Here is a 17,929-nt window from a genome sequence, read left to right as displayed (position 1 = left end):
TAATTTCTAAGTAAAAACCTAACAAATGTTCTCTAGTAAGCTACTATCTCAGACCCTCTCTAAACATCTGGGCCTGAAAATTGACATTGTAAATAGATATTGAAGTGAAGTGAAGTGAAAGTTGCTCAGTTCTGTCTGAGTCTTTGCGACCCCATGGACTGTACAGTCCATGGAATTCTCCAGGCCAGAATACTGGATGTGGGTAGCCTTTCCCTTCTTCAGTGGATCTTCCCAACCCAGAGATTGAACGCAGGTGACCCGCATTGCAGGTGGATTCTTTACTATCTGAGCCACCAGGAAGCCCAAATAGACATTAGATATTGCTAAATACTTGGATATGTTAGTTTTGTGAAAGTCAATATTCTATATACTCTCACTGATTTTTAATTATTTTGTCCATTTTTATTACAAATGAGAAAAATAGTGAAGACTTAATCATCGATGACCCTTTAAAATATCACCCAGAGTATTTTTCTATGTGGCAGAAAGAAAGTCTGAATGTCAATGGATTTCAAGACATCTTCCAATCCAAACCCACAGTGAGGAGAGCCTTATGCCCAGGACAGTAGACAGAGTTGGGCAGGTTTGGGCTGCCTAAAGAATCTCTTTCTTGGTTATCTAAATTCCCAACCCAGCATCCCTAACTAAGTTCTATTATTACATATTCAGGAATAGCGGTAGGGAATACCATAGTTAAAAATAATATTTCACTTCCTCTCACTGGCTATCAGATTAGTGGTATCCATGCAGAAAATTTTCTTATGACCATTTCTCAGCTCAAGATTCCTCTTACCTCCAACATATTTTTCTTGTGTCTCATATTTACCTTTTAAGCAGTTCTATCATAGTTGTAAACATTTATGTATCTATTTAATATTTCTTTTTGCTTGGTTGAGAGATCTCTTGAGGGCAAGTTGCAAGACTCATTTGTTTTGATCAGTTTAGCATCTAGCACTGTGTCTGTCATAGTTGCCTAAAAATGGCTTACTTTAATTAACCCTAGGTCTCTCTTTCAATTTACTTTCTTTAGAAGTATTTTATGTGCCCTCTGATTCCCCCAGACATGTGCCTCTCTTACTCTACCCCAGTACACACATACACACACAAACACACACATATACTATGATATTCCTTCATTCTCTCTTTCTTCTCAGGGCACAGCTTTTCACTGTGATTGGGCTCCCCTGGAGGCTCAGACAGTAAAGAAACTGCTTGCAAAGCAGGAGACCCAGGTCCTGGAGAAGGGAATGGCTACCTACTCCAGTATTCTTGCCTGGAGAATCCCATGGACAGAGGAGCCTGGTAGGCTACATCCACGGGGTTGCAAAGAGTTGGACATGACTGAACAACTAAGCAGACACGTAACTCAACAACTTAATATGAGAAGGTCCTTCATTTTTACACTCACTTTCAAAGTAGCTGAAGAAATACCAGTAATACTCAACTTCAGCTTAGGACTGAAAGAACCTTTTTACAGTACTGTTGATATAATCCAGAGAGAGTAGTCCTGAAATATGTACATGAACTGAATAGGTCCTCTTTTGCTATTTACAGTTGCACCAAAACCTAACTGTGGTCAAAATGTATCACTTGGCCTGATTCATTGACAGTGAATAGGAGCAGTTTGGTGTTTGGGCTACGCAGTGCTAAAGCAGTCAGTGAACTTGGAGTGTGTAGGCTGTGTGTGCCTTCATGGGGTGGTAGGGGAATGGGAGAGAATGGGAAGGTGGAAAAGTGACACTCTTTCTACTATTAACTCATTGTTGGACAAGTGGAATATTGGCCGGAAGATATGAATCAGTATTTCTTTACCTGATGACATGTTATAGGAATTAAGAAAGGAGCCTTATAAGCTTTTCGTAACTGACAATCTTCCACAGCTCCATGGATGAGGATGACATAAATTACTGCTTCATCATAGATATCAGTTTTGGTGTTCTTTGGTATATCTTTTACATAAATGTTACTGAGTTTTAATTGCATCTTGTAATTCCAGTCCTAAGAAAAATACAATTTTGTAGTCTATTGTTTATAAAGATTAATATAAATTCCTAAATAGTTAATTTCTAACAATACTTTAGTTCATTTTCATTCAGAGAGAAGGACAATTTCACATAAGCACCTCTTACCTCATAAGATAAATGTTCCCTGATTTTTTTGGCAGTAATAGAAAGTCCAAGTTTTAGCCACATTCTGTATTCAATGTGAGGATAAAATTTTTCAAAAGCTTCATACAAGTGATTTTTGGGAATAAAACATGTCTGGAAAAAAGAGGATATCAACTTACTATTTCATTCTGTGCATTCATGATCCAATGAAATGAGATTTTCTCTTATATACATGTAACATTAAAGCTAATAATATTTAAATTATGCAGATTCATTTTATTGCCTGGAAACCTAATAAATGTATCTATTTAGTAAATATTTGTACAGTCTTGTCATATACTAAGTATTAAAAGGTGTATGATTTAATGAGATTTCATTATTCTTATAGATTCTGAAAAAATAGAAAACAAAGATTCAAAGATCATTTAACCCTTTAAACTAAAGACATAAGTATTTCTAAAAACATTATTTGGGGGGAGCAAATGTTTTGGTCAGTAATAAAACACTGATACTAACAATAATTAGACTACTGACTCTTAGGAATAAGCTGCTATGAAGACACAAGAGACTGTGTTTGTTGGTTTTAAATTCTCTTGGTAAGCAGCTATGAGTAGATTTGCTGGGTAATATAGTAAATGTCTATTTATAATAAACCGCTAACCTGTTTTCAGATGAGGCTGTAATATTTACCCTTTAACTAGCCATGTATGAGAATTTCAGTTGCTTAACATCCTTGCTAATACTGTGTGTTCAACTTAGGTATTTTTAGCCAATGTAGTATGCATACAGGGATAACTTATCATGATTTTAATTTGTGTTTCCCTGAGCACTAATGATATTGAGCATCTTCTTCATATGTTTATGGGCCATTTGTATATTCTTTTATGAAGTATCTGTTCAAATCCATTGCCCAATTTTAAATCCTGAAGCATAGTTGATTTACAATATCTTATTAGTTTTAGGTGTACAACACAGTGATCCAATATTATTATAGATTGTACTCCATTTAAAGTTATTACAGAGTATTGACTCTGTTCCCTGTGCTCTACAATATAGCCTTTACACGCGGTAATTGTGCCTCTTAAGCCCCAAGCCAGAATCCGGAAGTGGGCTGCCCTATTCTGTCCTACTCCCTTTCCTCTCCCTGCTGATAACCACTACTTTGTTTTCCATTTCTGTACATCTGTTTCTGTTTTGTCATATTAACTTGTTTTATTTTTTATATTCCACATAAAAGTGATAACTTACAGTACTTGTCTTTCTCTGTCTTTCTATAATTTCATTAAATATAATACCCTCCAAGTCCATCCATCCATGTTGTCACAAATAGCATAATTTCATTCTTTTTTGGTTTAGTAATACTATATATATATATATATGTCTATATATATATATCTCAAATCTCCTTTATCCATTCATTTGTTGATGGATATTTCAGTTGCTTTCACATCTTGGCTGTTATAAATAATACTACTGTGAATATGGGGGAACATGGGTCTTTTCAAATTCATGTTTTTATTTTCTTCACATACCTAGCTAAGAGCAGAATTCCTGGATCATATGATAGCTCTATATTCAGTTTTTTTGAGCAACCTCCATACTGTTTTTCAAAGTGGCATAAATTTACGTTCCTGCCAACAGTGTAGGTTGATGGTGGTGTTGTTTAGTCACTAAGTCATGCCTGACTCTTTTCTGACCCCATGGTCTGCAGCCTTCCAGGCTCCTCTGTCCATGGGATTTCCCAAGTAAGAACACTGGAGTGGGTTGCCACTTCCTTCTTCAGGGGATCTTCCTGACCCAAGGCTCAAACCTGCGTCTCTGGCATTGGCAGGTGGATTATTTACTGCTGAGCCACCAGGGAGACCTCGAAGGGTTCCCTTCATCCACATCCTCGCCAATATTTGTTATTTGTAGGCTTTCTGATGACAGCCACTGTGACACAGGTGAGGTGATAACTCACTGTGATGTTGATTTGCATTTCTCTGATATTTAACAATGATGAGCATCTTTTCATGTGCCTGTTAACCTTCTGTATATCTTATTTGGAAAAATATCTATTCAGGTCTTCTGCCCATTATGTAATTGAGTTGTTTTGATATTGAGTTGTATGAGCTGTTTATGTGGTTTGGATATTAATCTGTTATTGGTCATGCAATCTGCAAATATTTTCTACTGATCAATAGGATGCCTTTTTATTTTGTCAATGGTTTCCTTTTCCACAGAAAGGCTTTTAAGATTAATTAGGTACCACTTGCTTGTTTTTGCATTTGTTTCCTTTGTCTTAGGAGACATATTCAAAAAAATATTGCTATGGTTTATGTCAAAGAGTGTTCTGCCTACGATCCCTTCTAGAGTTTACAGTTTACAGCCTTACATTTAAGTCTTTAATTCACTTTCAATTTTGTATTTCATGTGATAGAAAGTTATAATTTCATTCTTTTACATATAGCTGTCCAGTTTTCCCAGCAACACTTATTGAAGAGCCTGTATTTTCACCACTGTATATTTTTGCCTTGATTTAGATTAGTTGACCACAAGTACATAGGTTTATTTCTGGATTCTCTGTCATGTTCCATTAATCTGTGTCTCCTTTGCCTTTAGCTTCTCTTCTTTTCTCAGCTATTTGTAAGGCCCCCTCAGACAACCATTTTGCCCTTTTGAATTTCTTTTTCTTGGGGATGGTCTTGATCACTGCCTCCTGTACAATGTCACAAACCTTCATCCATAGTTCTTCAGGCACTCTGTCTATCAGATCTAATCCCTTGAATCTATTTGTCACTTCCACTGTATAATCGTAAGGGATTTGATTTAGGTCATACCTGAACAGTCTAGTGGTTTTCCCTACTTTCTTCAATTTAAGTGTGAATTTGGCAATAAGGAGTTCATGATCTGAGTCACAGTCAGCTCCTGGTCTTGTTTTTGCTGACTGTATAGAACTTCTCCATCTTTGGCTGCAAAGAATATAATCAGTCTGATTTTGGTATTGACCATCTGGTGATGTCCATGTGTAGAGTCTTCTCTTGTGTTGTTGGAAGAGGGTATTTGCTATGACCAGTGTGTTTGCTTGGCAAAACTCTGTTAGACTTTGCCCTGCTTCATTTTGTACTCCAAGACCAAATTTACCTGTTACCCCAGGTGTCTCTTTCCTTCCTACTTTTGCATTCCAGGCCCCCATGATGAAAAGGACGTTTTCTTTGGGTGTTAGTTCTAAAAGTTCTTGTAGGTCTTCATAGAACTGTTCAACTTCATCTTCTTCAGCATTATTGGTTTGGGGCATAGACTTGGATTACTGTGATATTGAATGGTTTGCCTTGGAAATGAACAGAGATCATTCTGTCATTTTTGAGATTGTATCCAAGTACTGAATTTTGGACTCTTTTGTTGACTATGATGGCTACTCCATTTCTTCTAAGGAATTCTTGCTCACAGTAGAAGATATAATGGGCATCTGAATTAAAATTGCCCATTCTAGTCCATTTTGGTTCACTAATTTCTAACATGTCGATGTTCACTCTTGCCATCTTGTTTGACCACTTCTAATTTACCTTGATTCATGGACTTAACATTCCTAATGAATCAATACTTTGTTTCAAAGTTTATATTCCTGATGTGAGTATTGATACACAGCTTTCTTATTTATATTTCCATGAAATATTTTTTCCCATCCCTTCACTTTCAGTCTGTGTATATCTTTAGCTCTGAAGTGAGTCTCCAGTAATCAGCACTGTTTTTTATTCAATTACCTAACCTATATCTTCTGACTGGAGCATTTAGCCTGTTGACATTTAAAATGATTACTGATAGGTGTGTGCGTATTGCCACTTGTTTCCTGGTTGTTTTTGCAGTTCTTCTCTGCCCCTTTCTCCTTTTTTAGTTCCTTCCTTTGTGGTTTGATGATTTTCTTTAGAGATACGCTTTGTTCCTTTCTCCTCTAGCTTTATGAGTGTCTATTGTGGGTTTGTGACTTGTGTTTACTATCACGTTCATATATGTTAACCTGTAACTAGATCTACTTGTTCTAAACAGATAGTCATTTAAGTTCAAACATATCCTAAAATTGCTTTCTTTACTCTATTCTCCCAGGTTTTATGTCTTTGATGTCATATCCCTAACTATTTATTCTAGTCCTAGTTGATTTTACAATTTTTTTGTCTTTTAATCTTGTAATAACTTAATTGACTGATGCACAGGCTTTACTATATATTTGCCTTTATTAGTGGGTTATTTTTCCTTTCTGGACTTTTACTGCCATCCCCAAACTACTCTTTTCAATTCTAAACTTTTCACTTGATCTTCTCTTGAGTATTTCCTGTGTCTTCTTCATAAAGATCACATCCTTCTTTAGTTGCGTGAACACGCTTCCTTTCAGTCCTTTGGATCTCTTCTTAGCTCCTTGGTGTCCTCGTTTAGTCTGCAGTCTGGGTGATCTCAGTGTTGCTCCACTCCCCCTTTCCACATTCAGGGTCACATTTTCATGCCCCTTCGCTTGCTTAGTAATTCAGGATTCCTGAAGATTAATTGTTGATATTCCAGATTCTGTTATCTTCCTGTGACCATTGCTGATGTTTGTTGCGGTAGACCCCTTCATTTACTGTCTGATAACCTTGACTTTGTATGGGTTGTGTTTTATGATTTGTTTTGTTTAATGAGTAGAAAACTCTAGGCATTTTCCATGATTGTGTAATTTCATGGTACTTAACCTCCAAACAAGTCTGCCAGGGCTTGCTCTCAGGTTTGTTTTAGTAAATTTAGAGATAGTCTTACTAGGCCATGATATTTGCTCTTAAGGTGTATTCCTTCTGGTTGCTCACCTGCATGCCAGAGGTTTTAAAAAGTCTCTCCTTTCTATCAAGACAGAATCTTAAAATATCTCAAATCCCTGACACTCCTTGACTTTTAACATCTCTGTTTCATTCTTAGCAATCTGGTAGTTTGGTTTTGTCTTACCTTGTGCATTTGCAGCCTGTCCCTCAACCAACGAATTGTGGACCATAGATTCCTCAGGTCTCCCTCTGTGAACTCGGATCCTATGCCCTGCTCTACAGATTCCAGTCTTCTTTAGCTGCCACAGTTTCTAACCTCTCCCATCTCAGCTCAGGAGGATCATTATTTTCCACTTGGATTCTTAGTGAACTGCGGTCAGAAACTGCCCCAGTCAGAGAGTGAAGGTGGATGTGGAGCTTATCTCGTGAGTTTCTCTTCTCTTGAGGTTTCCAGACTCCACACTTCCTGTTTTCCAATGGTTGAAAATATTTGCCTCATATATTTTGTCAAGTTATGGTTATTTATGGTAAGTGTGCCACTGTACTCTCAGTAACTTCCTTATATCCAGAAGCAAAAGGCTAGAGTATTTCTATGCAAACGTCAGATATCATATAATTTCACTTATAAATATTCTAATATGCGTTGTTGAATGATAGAGACAAAATTTTCCTTTGCCTTCTTCTTCCTCTCCTTCCTCTTCCCTTTTCCTTCCTTTGGTTTGTTAAAAAATAAATGGGTTATTGGCCTGTTGACACCCCACACTCTAGATCTAGCGAATCACCCTCTCTTGGTGTTGGTTAACTTGTTTCCTGAATTTTCTGTAAACTGGTTGGACCTAGAGGCTTCAGGTTTCTCTTTCCTGCACAAGAAGAGTCCAGGGTGCCAGCACTCCTGTTGCATCAGATTGTGACGCACACGGCGCCCAACTGCCATTGTGTTATTGATGCCAGGATTGCCCGCAGGTGGCGTTAGTGTGGTTTCCATGCAAAGTGTTCCACCAACATTCCGCTTGGCAGTCTTAGTATCAGTCGGTGGTTATTGCATAGGTCCATTATTTCATTAGGGCTGGCTAAATGGAGATCTTTTAATTCTTTTATTCTACATTTATTGGCTTGAATTCTTCTATACAGAGCAATTTTCCTCTTCTTTTTTTTTTTATGTAGTTTTCTTGAAAGAGTTCATAGAGGAAAGGCAGGATAAATGTTTAATTATTTCTTTTTTAAAATAAGCAATCCATTTTCAGAGATATAAGTTGATATCCTAGCAATCTTTTTAAAATAAAAACTTGATACTATTATCAACTTATGAATTTTTATGTTTGTGGTTTTATTGTTTACAGTCACTGCTCTTTTTGAATTCACATTAGGCCAGTGAGAGCCCCTGTTGCTTTGAGGATTTTGTTGTGACTTGTGTGTCAGAAACTTCTGTTCACTGTGCTCAACTTTCTATTAATAAATCCCAGCTCTTTGACTGTTTCCCTTCTTTACCCTCCAAATTATGGTATTCACATCTAACATATCCCATCTAATTTCCCATGGGACATCTCATATAACCAGTTTTTCTGGTTAAATCCTTTTTCCAATATGATAGGTTAACTTTTGTAAGCCATTTTTGCTAAGACACTACATTGTGTACATAAAATTCTGTAACAAGTTCTATTTCTTTATTATTCCTATTTCTTAAAATATGTTCACTAGACCACAAACATAAACAAATAGAAAAATAACTGTAAATTTGGTGCTAGATATTTAACAAGCTACAATAATAAGACATAAGGTGACATTTCCTGACCTCTACTACAGTTTTGCAGGTGGCAGAATATTTCATGGGCGCATTAGTCAAGCAGTTTAGCTCTCCTATCACTGCCCCACTGATCACAAAGTCTGTGTAAGTTATCTGGTAATCTTTCTCCTCTGACTCCCAGATTATTTGATCAATTCCCAAACCTGGCTTTGATCTTTGAAGCTGTTCAAGAACAAAGAAAGAAAGAAAGAAAGAAAAATACATGAACCAGTTAACTTACCAAAACTATTTGATTTATGGCTTTTCCCTTTAACAATTTTAAATACTTGCATATTGCCTGAAAATATGTATTACTTATAACTGTTAAGGTGAATTTATTAAATTAGCAATGACTTGGAAACAAAACATTCTTAAATACTCTCATCTTTTTGATTCTACCAACTCAACCAATTAATACCTGTCATAGAATAGCTAAATGCCTAACTCAAATATAAGATAAATAACAACTTATCTTATAACTCTCAACCTTAATGCTGATCCTTTTAAAGTTTCTTGTTATCTATGGGAAGGTATGGCTTAACAAGTGATAGCTGGTGTTATTCATTGTGTTTGAGGAAGATAATTGTTGTTTGGATAGTAGCTACTGTCCTAAAAAAAGGATTACTAGAGTTCTTAGCATTGAAAGATATTAATTCTCAATTATGTAATGTTTTTAACTAATGCTCACAAGTGCATTTATAAATATCTCTGCCTTACCTTTACCATACCTGAAATAATTACATAAATTCCTTTAGGCTCATCACCTTCTTCAAATATATCATTTCCACAATCAAATGTTACAACTCTGGATCTTTCCTAGAAAATGTCACCAAATACATAAACTACAAATAATATTTTAGCAGTGATTAGAGTTTACATTTGAATAAAAGTTTTATGCTTTTAAAGTAAATATTACTCAAAAAGATCTGAGACATTGTATTAGTAATAAATTTGTAAGAGAAGATAGGAATTATGGCTAAAAGAGAGAAAGTGGATATTAATGAATATATGTAATTTCAGGTGGGGTATTTATACATAAATTAGAAAACAATCTAACTTAAGAATTAAAATGTATGGAAAGGTGAAAATACTTCTTTGGATGAAAAATAATCTGAACAGATACAAGCTAATGGCACATATATGTCTTAGACATACTCATGCTCTAAACAGCAGATGAAGTAATAAAAATTCAATCATTCAAAATATTTTAGCCAGGTGAAAAAAATATAATTGGTCTTTTGGAGCTTACTAAATATAGAAAAATGTTATTAGAACAGGTTAAATCCATTTATTTGTTCATCCCAGAAACAGCTATTGAACACCCAGTATGTGAGATACAACATGATAGGCACTAAGTAGTCAAAAGTTTGATGAGACAAGTATTATAGAAGGGGGGAGAGGTATAAAGATGATAATTGTAATGTGGTGCAATTATGCTATAATAAAGGTGTATACTGGATGCAATGGTGACATCTTTGGTTCTCCAAACTCTGGATGGACCATAGGTTGGTCTTTTACTGGTATTTGACTCTAAAGCCTGTTTTTAGAGAATGTTTCCAGAGAAGAAATGAGCAGAGGCAGTTTGGGGGGGTGGGGTGGGGTGGGAGGTGAAAACAAAGGGCATTTTACGATCAGTAAATAGCACTCACAGAAGAACGGACTTTAAAAAGCATAAAGTTCTTGGGGTATCATGAGTGAAACAAAAGTGAAAGTGTTTAGTCACTCAGCCATGTCCAATTCTTTGCGACCCCACAGACTGTAGCCTGCCAGGCCCCTCTGTCCATGGGATTCTCCAGGCAAGAATAGTGGAGTGGATAGCCATTGCTTTCTTCAGGAGATCTTCCTGGCCCAGGAATTGATCCTGGGCCTCCCGCATTGCAGGCAGATTCTTTACCCTCTGAGTTGGGGTATATGACATATAGATAACTAAAGGTAAAGATGGAGACATAGGCAGGGGGCAGATTATGGGAGAACTTTGCATGTCATTCAAAGGGATTTTGATTTTGATTTTACTCCATAGGTAATCACAAATAACAAGAGTATCGTGGCTAGACCTTTAATTTTTAAAAGATCATTTATTGGCACATTAGAGATATTATTAGCAGGAAATACAAATATTACCTGAATAAAGTTTATATGTTCTTGGTCTTTATGTAGCCATGGAATATGATAGAGGGCTTCATCAACAGTAAGAGGTTCATATGTAGGTTGAAAATCAAGTATGTCTCTTTTTTTGGCCATAATTATCTAAAACCACCAAAGTTAAGAAAGGAGATGAACAAAACTGGTGTTAATGAAATGTTTAAAACAAATATGAGTTGTACTATATTCTTTTTCTTCATCTCCTGAGATTTCTGTTCTTCCATGGAAAACTTCAACCTATCCCGTCTTGAAGCATTTTCCTATGTTATCATTATTCTGAAGTCATAGATTATTTTTAAAAGTAAATCTTTTTACTGAAGTATAGCAGATTTGCAAAAGTGCACAAACCCTAAAAGTCCACTCAAAGAACATTTGGAACATGAAAACATCTGCATAACCATAACCAAGATTAAAAACATCAGTTGCACCTTAGAATCCTCCTTTATGTCCTCTAGAAGAGGTCATTACTTCTATCCCAAAGTAACACTCTTCTTCTTTACCATGGTTTAGCTTTTGTCTAGTTTTGAGTGTTATCCGCATGAAATCAATGTATGTACTTCTTTGTGTTTCATTTGTTCAACATAATGTTTCTGAAGTTCATTTATAACGTTCAGTTCAGTCGCTCAGTCATGTCCGACTCTGCGACCCCACGGACTGCAGCACACTAGGCCTCCCTGTCCATCACCAACTCCTGGAGTTTACTCAAATTTATGTCTATTGAGTCAGTGATGCCATCCAACCATAATGTTGCAAGGAACAAAAATTCTTTCCATGTTCACTGTTGTGTAGTGTTATGTTTTATGACTATACCACAGTTTTATTTACCTGTTGTTGATTGACATTTGGGCTGTTTCAGTCTGGAACTTTTGAAATGCCACTTTCTATGAGTGTTTGTTCTCTGTACATATATACACATTTCTGTTGTATACCTGGTTATATAATTTAATTTCTGTGTCTTAAGATATGTATATGTCCAAATTTAGTAAATTCTGACAAGCAATTTTCCGAAGTGATTGCACCAGTTTATGCTCCCTTTCTAATGTTTCGGTTATTCCACATCATTGCCTACATGTGGTATTGTCAGCCTTTTTTTTTAAATTTTAAGTACTTTGATGATTGTGTATCGGTATTTTATTTTGGGTTTTTATTTGCATTAAGCTTATGATGATGACACTTGGCATCTTTTCTTATATTTACTGGGTGCTAGAATATTCTCTGTTGGGAAGTGCCTGTTCAAACTTTTTGCTGATTTTTTAAAAACATGAATTTTTTTCTTGTTCTTTTTGATTTGTAAGATATATTATGAAAATAAGACCTTTTTTGGATATATTTATTTTGAAAATATCCTCTACCTTTTTTGTGGTATCTTGTATCTTTCTTTGCCTCTCATTTTCTGCATTACTGTCTTCTGTATTTAGTTGATGTTTTTTTGTAGTGAAACACTTGAAACTACCTTCTTGCCTATTTTTATGTAATTCTTTAGTTATTTTCCTTTTTATTACCATGGGGATTACATTTATCATCCTAAAATATAACACTCTAATTTGAATTTATACCAGTTTAACTTCCATAACATACAAAACTCTGTTCCTTTAATAGTTCCATCCTTACCCCTGTAGTTGACATCACAAAATTACACCTTTGTATGTTGTCTATCCAAAACATAAATGAATATTTTTTAAATGCTTTTATCTCTTAAATTATGTAGAAAACAAACTATAACATTATAAGTCAAAGATATAATACTGCTAGCTTTTAGACAAATAGTTACTTTTAAGAATGTATTGGTGTCTTAAATCATGTAGAAAACAAAAAGCAAAGTCAGACACCATTATTACAACAATGCTGGCTTTAATGATTGCCCACGTATTTAACTTTATGAGGTTTTTATTCCTTCATATGGTTTGAGTTATTGCCCACTGTCCTTTCTTTTCTATCTGTATGGTATCTTTTAGCATTTCTTTCAGGGCAGGTATAGTGGTAATGAACTCCCTCGGCTTTTGTTTGTTTGAGAATGTCTTCATTTTCCTCTCATTTCTGAAAGACAGTTTTGCTGGATATGAGTTTCTTAGTTGATTTCTGCTGCTGCTGTTTAGTCACTAAGTTGTATCTGATTCTTTGCGACCCCAAGGGACTGTAGCCCGCCAGGTTCCTCAATCCATGGGATTTCCCAGACAAGAATACTGGAGTGGGTTGCTATTTTCTTCTTCAGAGGATCTTCCCAGCCCATGCACCAAACCTCTTTCTCCTGCGTGGCAGGCAAATTCTTTACCACTTAACTACCTGGGAAGCCCTCTTAGTTGACTACTTTTTTTCTTCTAGCACTTTGAACATATCAGCCCACTTTCTTCTGGTATCCAAAATTTCTGATGAGAAATCTGATGATGATTTTATTGAGGATCCCTTGTATGTGATGAATTTTTAATCTTTTGCTGATTTCAAAGTTCACTATCTTTCAGCAATTTGGTTATAGTATGTCTTGGTGTGGGTCTATTTGAGTTCATCTTACTTGAAGTTCACTGAGCTTCTTAGATGTTAATATTCATGCTTGATATCAAGTGTAGGAAGTTTTAAGCCAATATTTATTTAAATTTCCTCTCTGTTCCTTTCTCTCTCTCTCTCTTGTCTTCATGGGACAGCTACAATGCATATGTTGGTTCACTGATGGCTTCTCACTGGTCCCTTAGACTCTTCACTTTTCTTCAATCTTTTTCTTTCTAGTCCTCAGATAATATAATTTCCATGGACCTGTTTTCAAGGTGACTTGTTTTTCTGCCTATTTAAATATGCCTTTTAGTTCCTGCTACATGTGTGTTATATATATTTTACCTTGAGTTCAAGCTTAAGGATTTAGAGTTTCTAATTACTACCAATGAATACAATATTTTTCCACATTTTCTTTAGTTTGAAATACTTTTTAATGTTGATCTTGTTTCTGGAAGCCCTGTTGAATTATTTTATTGGTCCCATATTATTCACCTGAAGTTAATTCTCAGGGTTTTAGATTAAACAATCAATAAGCAATAATAGTTTTGTCCATTCTCCAAAACTTCCATATTTCAAGTTCCTTTTGTTTTTCTGCTGAGACCTACAAACACAGCTTTCACCACTTGGAATGAACTATTCATTTTTATTTTTTCCTGACTCTAATGGGAATATTGGTTAAAGTTTTGCCATCTAATACAATGTTTTTTTCATATTTTTAATATATATTCTTTATTTAGTTAAGAATGCTGCTTATTTTATTAGCCCTTGAACATTCTGAATAAGAGTTGAATTTTATCAATGACTTGTCTTCTTTGATCCTCAATAAGTGAGTTATATAGCTATTTTGAGAGACAAAACCTTTTTAGTTATAGCATGTGTTGCTTTGCCTATACTGCCAGATTCAATTAGCTACTATTATGTTAAACAGTTTTATATATGTATTCACAAGTATAATAGCTTTATTTTTTTCTTATACTATTCCTGATTTGGAGCATAAATTTTATACTTACAGAATGAGTTGGGACCCTCTCTATCTTTTTACATTTCCCGATACCATTCAAACAACTTGAAGAAAGAAAATTTAATTAGTTTTTACCCTATAATTGAGTGTTCTTATAAATCACAGTTTCCATGGGAAAATTATTTTGGTGTCATAGATAACTACCAGGAACACACTAATACACGCAGTCTAGCCTAGGGAGAGGAATGATTTCACTGTACCTTTGTTTTGGGTACAAAGCATAGAAAGACGTGGTCCCTCATTGTGGCAAGAAAGGAAAGACAAGTTGACCATTAAAGTTGCCGAGAGGAAACTCTTCTGGTAGGTACTTTTCTTTAGACAATTATTTTAAGTAATGTATTTACATTGCAGAAATGGCCTATATTGGAAAGGACTGAAAGCAGGTTTGAAGATCATAAATGACTATCAAGTAAGAATATTTGCTTTGAAAATATTCCACCATACCTTGTTAATTTCAGAACCTTCAATTTTATGAAGAATGCCTTTTAACCTGAAAACTTTAACAATTTCTTTAGCCAAACTGAGCATGACATTAATTTCCTCCTTTGTTTTCATAATGACAGCGATTTCTGGGTGATCATACTCTAAGTAGCCTGAAAAATAACAAAATATTTTCAGATGAAATAGGACATTGCTTAAATATTTCATGCGGACAGTAAGTTAATATTTATTTTCTAAACCCATGAAGCACAACCCTTATCACAGGGAAATGTATCTCTCCCTAAAGAGATTTCTGTAATCAATCAAAATTCACCCATAATTGCAGAGTTCTGCCTGACATTTCCCTGTCGGCAGCCCCATACTGTGTCTAAGCCCATGAAGAAGGACAGACAACCCTAGTCCTAGGATTAACAGTTATACGATGCACCTACACCAGACGCTGAGAGGCTCTCCTGGGCTCTAGGTCTAAAGTTTATGACCCGATTGTTTATTCTGTTTGAATCAAGATTTCTGACAATAGACTGTGTGCTTAAACATGGCTTCTGATCAAGTCCTCTCACTCATTCTGGGTCATTTCCACTCATCCTGCCTGGGCATCTAGATGATGCATCCATCTATGTCCTGCTAATGTGATGTAGATTCCTAGGTGCCCATGAGAGTTTCATCCACTTAGAAGTTTTTCTTGGTCATGACCTCTTGTCTGACTTGACAACTCTCTGCCATGCAAGATCTCTCATGATTGGGCTCATTCCAGATTTGCTGTGTTCTTTTACTGTCCACCATCTGTACCAAACTCCCTTTTCTGAACATACAGACACTATGCCGTAGGGATGTCTGTCTCACTCCCAGGATTTGTCCTGCACTAGGACCATGACCTGGCACAATTCAGAGAACAGGCTGTTGTCATGTGTGAGCACTGAGCCTTCTAGCAGCCAAACCAGCAATTCCGTGAGATTCTGTTCTGATTTCAACTCATTTTAAAGCCTAAATCCTCAGATGGCAACTCTGTGGCAAATGGAGAAAAAAATAACTTCTTTCCTTGTGTTGCTCAGCATAGTACGTTTGGAAGAAAATAGAATTTGTAGTGTGATAAAGACATGCACAATCATGGCATGCTAATGTACTTTCTTTAAACAGAAATGAAAAGGTCTTCATTGTCACATAAGGCAGAAAAAGCAAATGTGGAGGGGTAATATTACACTATCCTCATTCAAAGATATGATCATGTTGATCGTTGGAGTGATTCACTTTATTATTGATAAGTAGATCTCCTCAAAGATCAGTTTAGTTATCAAAACCATTGCCTTTCTAAAGGAGTGATGATAAAGAAATGGTCATGCTAGATCTTTAGGGTGAGAGGTACCTACCTAGTTCTTTCATAGCATGTCCTGTGTTCTTCGTTACCCTCCTTAATAACATCTATGGAACAAAAGAAATATTATTCTTATTGGAAAACAAACTGTTATAAAAAGCCTTTACATTTACAACTGATTAATTTTTTACCTGAATTAATAACTGTAAAGAAAAATATGATGGAGATTTTTCAGGAACTCGAATTGAATTTTGTGCATGTGTGCCAAGCCACTTCAGTCATGTCAGACTGCAACACTATGGACTGTGGATTCTTCAGGCAAGAATACTAGAGTGGGTTGCCGTGTCCTCCTCCAGGGTATTGTCCTGACTCGAATTGAACCCGTGTCTCTTGTGTGCCTGCATTGGCCAGCAGGTTCTCTACCACTAGCGCCACCTGGGAATTTTGTGCAATGAATTTTATTTTACTCCAGCAAGAGTAGTGGAGAAGATGGGAAGTGTCATTACCTAGGCTGATTTTGAGAAACCCAAAGGTAAGTCATATATTTTTTCTTAAAGTAACTTACTTTAGGATACTGTTGATTCTGAAAAATACAGGCAAGCGAGGTATTTCCCATTCAATTTTTGAGAACCTCTGAATTTAGGAAATACATGTGGTTTTCAACCATAAATGAGATAGAAGTTTTAACCAAAATATGTGAGAGCAGAAATGAGGATTGAAACTGGCCAATATCTTAAATATTCAAGTCCTTTTGTATTTTCTACTGTGTATCCTCAATGTGAGTGAGTATAAAAGGTAACAAAATTCAGCAAAGGTTTTAAAGTTACAGGTGGTGAAGAGAGAAAAGATACAGTGATTTGTGTTCAACTACATTTTGAGTGTTCAATGTTCTCAACTATAGAACTTTGGGCATATGACATATAGCATTAAAATATTCTAAATTATCTTGAAAGATGATTGTCTAATTTCACATCGATGACAAACTTAGGGGCACACATCAGTGTTAATCTGACTCAATCGAGAAAATGAAAAATAAAATATAGAACTTAGGCCCTAGCATTCTGTTTGCTGATTGCTAGCTGTGTAGTGACTTTGGACATAATCATTAAATCTTTCTTGGCTTCATTTTTCTCATCTGTAAAATGAGGGAATTAGATATGGTTTCCCTCTAAATAAGTTACTGGTACTTCTTTCTACTTGTCAGATCCCCATCTCTCATTTTTACTATTTAATGTGGGAAAATCAAGCATATAGAGAAACAGAAGGAGATTTGGAGATTATGAGGAAGGTCTGTCTGCTCAACCTTGCCAGCACTTATCATTCTCCAGTATTTCCTATTTAATGCATCTTAGCCTGATAGATCCTGGAACTTGCATTGAGAGAAGCTCATTTGTACACATGGGTTTCATGATAGCTCCAAAAGGACCAAAATGTGTGCCCCAAGAGGCTCATAACTTGTTTTTTTTTTTTTAACTCATTCAAAGTATATAATTAAATGGTTTTTTAATATATTCATGGCATTGTGCAATCATCCTCACAATTTTAAAATGTCTTCATCCTCCAAAAAGAAATTTCATAACCATTACAGTTCCTCCTCATCCACGCCCACCACCCCCCACCCCCCACCCATAGGGAACCAGTAGTCTATTTTCTGCCTGTATAGATTTGCCTGTTCTGGACATTTCTTATACATTGAATCATACTGTGAGTGTTTTGTGACTATCTTCTTTCAGTTAGCATGCTTTCAAAGTGCATCCATGCTATAGTATTGATACTTCATTCTTTTTATTGCTTAATAATCTTAGTATTCCATTGTGCAATTACATCACATTTTATTTATCAGTTCAACAGTTGATAGACATGTGGGTTGTC

General features: G+C 35.7%; 1 protein-coding gene across 4 annotated transcripts in view; it reads right to left on the bottom strand.

The window, feature by feature from the left end:
- Positions 1-17,929, bottom strand: part of SLC9C1 (solute carrier family 9 member C1) — a 103,342-nt gene that overhangs the window by 12,347 nt on the left and 73,066 nt on the right. For all 4 annotated transcript variants that reach the window (XM_070454896.1, XM_070454897.1, XM_070454899.1 and 1 more), the window contains 7 exons: positions 16,113-16,164; positions 14,749-14,897; positions 10,776-10,901; positions 9,372-9,470; positions 8,664-8,837; positions 2,130-2,261; positions 1,813-1,998 (listed from right to left, as the gene is read on the bottom strand). In XM_070454896.1, the coding sequence (XP_070310997.1) occupies positions 1,813-1,998; positions 2,130-2,261; positions 8,664-8,837; positions 9,372-9,470; positions 10,776-10,901; positions 14,749-14,897; positions 16,113-16,164 (918 nt within the window). The remainder of the gene's footprint in view (positions 1-1,812; positions 1,999-2,129; positions 2,262-8,663; positions 8,838-9,371; positions 9,471-10,775; positions 10,902-14,748; positions 14,898-16,112; positions 16,165-17,929) is intronic.

This window comes from Odocoileus virginianus, chromosome 25 (assembly GCF_023699985.2).
Source record: "Odocoileus virginianus isolate 20LAN1187 ecotype Illinois chromosome 25, Ovbor_1.2, whole genome shotgun sequence".
Classification (NCBI taxonomy): Eukaryota; Metazoa; Chordata; class Mammalia; order Artiodactyla; family Cervidae; genus Odocoileus; species Odocoileus virginianus.
Note: the sequence above shows the minus strand (reverse complement) of the source record. Positions and strands in the feature narration are given on the sequence as shown.